Source organism: Vicia villosa, unplaced genomic scaffold, assembly GCF_029867415.1.
Source record: "Vicia villosa cultivar HV-30 ecotype Madison, WI unplaced genomic scaffold, Vvil1.0 ctg.002098F_1_1, whole genome shotgun sequence".
In the NCBI taxonomy this organism is placed as follows: Eukaryota; Viridiplantae; Streptophyta; class Magnoliopsida; order Fabales; family Fabaceae; genus Vicia; species Vicia villosa.
The window spans coordinates 103,169-109,552 of NW_026705837.1; the positions used below are offsets into that span (position 1 = coordinate 103,169).

Genomic DNA, 6,384 nt, shown 5'->3' on the forward strand with positions numbered 1-6,384 from the left:
TTATGATATAGAACATCGTAATATCAAATAAATTTTAAAAAAATATTAAGATATTGAAAGTCATTCGATATCCATAATACACATGATGGGCCAAACAAATCTAAGTTAATCAATCCATTTGATAGCTCTATGAGCAATATTCAGAATCTACTCCACTCTTTGATAAATAAAGAAAACAAGATTATTTAGATGGTTAACAAATAATCTAGTTATTCTCAATGAGCCTAAGGAAACCTGTCGGAAACTTATCCGGTCTTTCATTCAAAAAGTTCAACCTATGTGCTTTATCCTTCTTGTTCGTTGACAATCAAGTCCAATACAATTAGCCACAGTCTCCAAAATATACACGTCATGTTCTGAATAAGAATATTATATTAACGCGTTTTATTTGGTTGCTATAATATTGCTACAACTAGTAAAGTCAAATAATATAAGTACGTAGATTTTAAAGTCAAAAGTTATGCATGAATCATTTTCTATCTATCACAACAATATTGCTAAAAAACTTAGATGTTCACTGTTAACAAAACTAAACATTAAAAAGCTAGCATATACATACATATTCAAATAAGGAAAACAAAAGCAAAAATCCATCGAAAATGTGAATAGTAGTGGTTGACGGCTACACTATTTTTAATTCCAACAATACCCCTTCCTACACTTTTTTTTCCCTCTATATAAAGACAATATATTAGCCCATGAAACACATTCCAATTCCATTTCAATATATCAAAAACACTCTTCTCTCTTATATCTCATCTTCATCTTTCACTTTTCACTATCCAATATTATCAAAACAGTTCTAAATATTATACAAATTAACCATGATAGCTATTCGTTTGCTTCTAACACTTTTGGTTCCATTTCTACTTGCTTCTTTTGTTTCCTCATATTCCACAAATGAACTTAAACTATGGTGTAACCAAACTCCTAACCCTCAACCCTGTGAATATTTCTTGAACAATAACCCTTCTTACCAACACAAACTCATCCAACAAAAATCCGATTTCTTCAAACTTTCATTACAACTTGTTCAACAAAGAGCACTCAAAGCCCATGCAAACACTCTTTCCTTACGCTCCAAATGCACCAACCCACGTGAAATATCTGCATGGGCTGATTGTGTTGACCTATACCAACAAACCATCCTTAAACTCAACAAAACCCTAGACACTAAAACTAAATGTTCTCAAGTTGATGCTCAAACATGGCTAAGCACTGCTCTCACAAACCTTGACACATGTAAATCTGGATTCTATGAGCTTGGTGTTCAAGACTATGTTCTTCCTCTCATGTCCAACAATGTTACTAAATTGCTAAGCAATACTTTGGCTCTTAACAAAGTTCAATATCAAGAACCTAGCTACAAAAATGGCTTCCCAACATGGGTTAGACCTGGTGATAGAAAGTTGTTACAATCATCTTCATCTTCTCAGCCTAATGCAATAGTGGCAAAAGATGGATCAGGAAAGTACACAACAGTTAGTGCAGCCGTAAACGCTGCACCAAAGAATAACAAAGGTAGGTATGTTATACATGTCAAGGCTGGTGTTTACAATGAACAAGTTGAAATCAAAGCAAAGAACATCATGCTGGTAGGAGATGGTATTGGAAAAACTATAATCACTGGTAGCAAAAGTGCCGGAGGAGGAACCACGACTTTTCGTTCAGCCACAGTTGGTAAGTACTTATAATTATAACCACCTTTAGTACATAGTCTGGTGTCTGATGTCTGACGTGTGTCACTGTCCGACACCAACACATGTGATTACTGGTTCAACATGTCAGTGTTTGATATCTGTGTGTATGTGTCTGTGCTCCTTATCTTATCACCAACTTAATGTTAAACTTTAGAAACCTAACTAATATTACACATTTTTGCAGCTGTTGTTGGGGATGGATTTATTGGTCAAGATATAACATTTAGGAACACTGCTGGTGCAAGTAACCATCAAGCTGTCGCGCTTCGTTCTGGATCAGACTTGTCTGTATTTTATAGATGTAGTTTTGAAGGTTATCAAGACACACTATATGTACATTCAGACAGACAATTCTACAAAGAATGTAACATTTACGGTACAGTCGACTTCATATTCGGTAATGCTGCTGCAGTTTTCCAAAACTGTAACATATTTGCAAGAAACCCTCCAAACAAAGTGAACACAATTACAGCACAAGGTAGAATGGATCCAAATCAAAACACTGGTATTTCTATTCATAATTCTAGGGTTACCGCTGCTTCGGATTTGAAACCTGTTCAAGGTTCGGTTAAGACTTATCTTGGAAGACCATGGAAGCAATACTCTAGGACAGTTTTTATGAAGAGTTCTCTTGATAGTTTGATTCATCCAGCTGGTTGGTTGGAATGGAGTGGTGATTTTGCATTAAAGACTTTATACTATGGTGAGTACATGAACACTGGTCTTGGTTCTTCTACAAGAAACCGTGTGAAATGGCAAGGGTATCATGTGATGGCTAGTGCTTCTGAAGCATCGAAATTCACTGTTTCGAATTTCATTGCTGGAAACTCATGGTTACCTGCTACCAAAGTGCCTTACACAGCTACTCTTTAATTGAGTAGAACTACTTACTCCCATTTATTGATTTATTTGTTGATTGTTTTATTTTTCTTCCAATATTTTATATTCTTTTTTTGTAATTGTTAAATGTATTTTGTCTATTGTTTATTCATTTTTTATTTAATTATTTTATTTTAGGTTTGTAATGAAAATACAAATTCTGTAATAGTATGAAGACATGTAAAGTTCTGTAATGAACTATATAGTGAAAAGCTTGTTGTTTATGTTCTTATTTGTTAGTTATTGGTTCTATTTATATCTTTTGATTTGATGATGAAAATAAAATGTTAACTTGCTAAATATATTGATTTCACTAAACATAAATTCAGCTTTCGAGATGATATGGTGATTTCAGTTAGCTTAGGTATTATCATAGTTATAGAAAAGTTTGATTATACGAAAAGAAAAAAATAGAACTCTTCAATTTATTAGAGGCTTTCAGTTGTGTGAGGAGTACACAAACATGAGTTGAATTCAAAGCTATAAGGTCATGATGTTGTTGATTATTTAAATAATAAAAAATGTGGGAGCTATATATATTTTGAGAGGGTTGCTTTTTTTTTTTTATTTTTTTATAAGCAACTCTTGTATTAGAAGAAAGAGAGAGTACTAGGGGTACTCTAACCCTTACAAGAGAGAAATATATAGAAACTCTACAGAACCAGTTTAGCTACACAAATGTGGATTTTTAAACCACTCATAAAAAGTACAAGATATTCTATCAAGAGCTCCTATTGCTAGCCACCACCAAGAATGCCACAAAATCCTAAAGAAGAGCTCCTCTACATCAAAGACAGCACCATTGAATATTAAACCATTCCTGAGCTTCCAAATACACCAGCAGATAGTAAGCCACAAAGCTCCTGTCCTTTTACTTGACATTCTTCCTGACAAAGCAGACACGAAACGCAGAAAATGCCTACTGCAATCCTCCACTGCAGGCATATCTAAATCCAACCATGAGTAGATTCTTCTCCAAAACCTGTGTAAACTAATGCAGTGGAGAAACAAGTGGCCTAAATCCTCCACCTCTAAATGGCACAACACGCACAGAGTATCCTGGGTCTGTGTAACAATACCTCTTCGATGTAACTGCTTTCTAGTCGACAATCTATCTTGTAGAAGCCTCCAACCGAATATCTTTAATTTCGAAGGAACCGCTGCCCCCCAATTGTTACGGATTCCCTGCCTCCTCGCCTCCTCCATGGGAGCTGCTGCACGCACATGCATCAGTATATTATAACACGATGCAACAGAAAAAAGTTTAAACTTATCATATGGCCAAACAATCGCATCTGCCGCATTATCTTTCGGGTGCACTCCATACAGCAGCGCTATCAATTCATCAAACTGTTTGGTTGCCTCCAAGCCCAATACTTCTTCTGCGCCTATAATTTTCCACATCCACAACCCACCACACCAGACCCCCATACCACAAACAAGCTCCTCTTTAGAATAAATTTCCTGATATAAGTTTGGATAAGTATCAGCCAACCTTTCTCTACCCAGCCAGCGAGAATTCCAGTAGCGCGCCACTTTGCCATCACCAAGTTTTACTGTTATATTATCCATTATTCCATCCGCTTTGTCACATATCAACATTAGATCCCTCCACCACAAGGAGTCAAGAGGACGGTTTTTCTCTTCGCCTCTAAGCCACAATCTTTTTCTCAAATCACCATATCTCAAAACCATCACTCCATGCCAAATTGCATCCTCTTCTACTAAAAATCTCCATAGCCATTTTGAGAGTAATGCTTGGTTAAATTTACCGATGTCTTTAACCCCTAAACCACCTTGTTGTTTTGATAAGCATATTGTCTCCCACTTAACCCAAGCAACCCCTCTCTTCTCAGCCAAGCCTTGCCACAAAAAATTTCTTTGAATCTCCCTTAGAATCGTCACCACTTTAACCGGCATTTTATAGAATGACAATTGGTAACTTGGAATGTTAGAGAGGACACTATTCAATAGAGTTACTCTACCTCCAATGGATAGCATTTTACCCTTCCACGAAGAGAGTTTAGCTTTCATGGAGTTGATAAGCGGCTGCCAAAACCCAATTGTCCTTTGGTTTCCACCCACCACAAATCCCAGGAATTTAAAAGGAAACGAATCTATCTTGCAGCCTAAGAAATGCGAGGCAGCTTCCAAGAAATAGGGAGCACATCCTATTCCATACAACTTTCTTTTACTCAAATTAATTCTAAGGCCAGAAACCATCTCGAAACCCCTCAGTAAAGCCTTAATAGACCACCGATTAGACCACGAGGCTTCACCAAACAGTATCGTGTCATCTGCAAACTGAAGAAGGCTATAATCCACCCCATTAGCAATGCTGAATCCTTTATACAATCCCATGCTGCACGCCTGCCTCACTAGTCCCGCCAAACCTTCTGCCACAATAGTAAATAGGAAAGGGGAGAGGGGGTCACCTTGTCTTAACCCTCTAGATACAAAGAAATCTTCTGTAGGACTTCCATTCACCAAGATAGACATTGAGCTAGAGAAGACAACAACTTCCATCCATTTCAACCATCTAGAACCGAATCCCATCCTCTTTAACATATACCTTAGGAAGTTCCAATCTACACAATCGTAGGCTTGGGCAAAGTCAACTTTACAAACCAAGCACGTCCTATTATTCCTCTTTGCAAAATCAATGATTTCATTAGACACTAGAACACCATCCATAATTTGCCTACCGGGGATAAAAGCAGTCTGATTACTTGAGACTAACTTGCCCATAACCCTTCTCAATCTAGCAGCCAGCAATTTCGAGATGATTTTAAGGAGGCCACCAATCAAGCATATTGGCCTATAATCCCCAAGACTTTGAGGGATGTCACACTTAGGAACAAGAGCTAAAAATGAAGCAGTAATTGACTTTGGGAGTCTGCCTCCTTTATGAAACTCCTAAATAAAAGCCACTACCTCCTTACCAACAATGTCCCAACATACCCTCATGAATTCCAAGTTGAATCCGTCTGGGCCAGGGCTCTTATCCCCATCACCTTCAAACAGTACCTCCTTTATCTCATCTTCAGTAAATTCTGCTTCTAGATAATTAGCATCACACCTAGATATCTGACTAAACTGAATGTTATGCAGATACGGCCTTGGGACATGGCTACTCTGGAATATGGTGGCAAAGTGCTTTTTTATTTCCTCTTTGATATCAGGAACCGATTCCAGAACTACACCAGTGGCACTTTTCACAAAGGTAATTGAATTCCTACGGTATCTTGACCTCATATAGTTGTGGAAATATCTAGTATTATTATCCCCCTCCTTCAACCACATATATCTCGATTTCTGTCGGATCAAACTCTCTTTTAGGTGAAGATTTTTCCATAAAGTGTCTTGGGTCTCTCTCCTAGCTTGCAACTCATCTTGAGAAACCTGAGCATTAGGCTGCAACATATGTTCCTCAGCCTTGTTCATTTCATTAATGTGGTCCTCAATCTTCAAGTCTAGCCAACCAAAAACATTGGTGTTCCACCATCTCAGTCTGCATCTAAGAAGCTTTAATTTTTCTTTAAGTACAAAAGCTTTACTACCTTTGACAGCACATAAACACCATTCTTTTTGCACAAACGATAGGAATTCCTTATGTTGAAACCAACCCTTAAATGCCTTGAAAGGTTTAGGGCCCCAATCTAACTTACTTGCTTTCAACCATACTGGTTTGTGATCCGTTATATCCCTCAATCAAACCTCTTGAGCAACCACCCCCCAATTTGAAACCAACCTTTCAGACAACAGAATTCTATCTAATTTGCTACCAGCATTTCCATTTGGTTTT

General features: G+C 37.4%; 1 protein-coding gene across 1 annotated transcript; it reads left to right on the forward strand.

The window, feature by feature from the left end:
- The first annotated feature begins 760 nt into the window (after positions 1-760).
- On the forward strand, positions 761-2,599 carry LOC131637845 (pectinesterase 2-like). Its single transcript, XM_058908417.1, has 2 exons — positions 761-1,680; positions 1,885-2,599. The coding sequence occupies exons 1-2, from the start codon at positions 825-827 to the stop codon at positions 2,571-2,573; spliced, it is 1,545 nt and encodes a 514-aa protein (XP_058764400.1). The 5' UTR covers positions 761-824; the 3' UTR covers positions 2,574-2,599.
- The last annotated feature ends 3,785 nt before the right edge of the window (positions 2,600-6,384 follow it).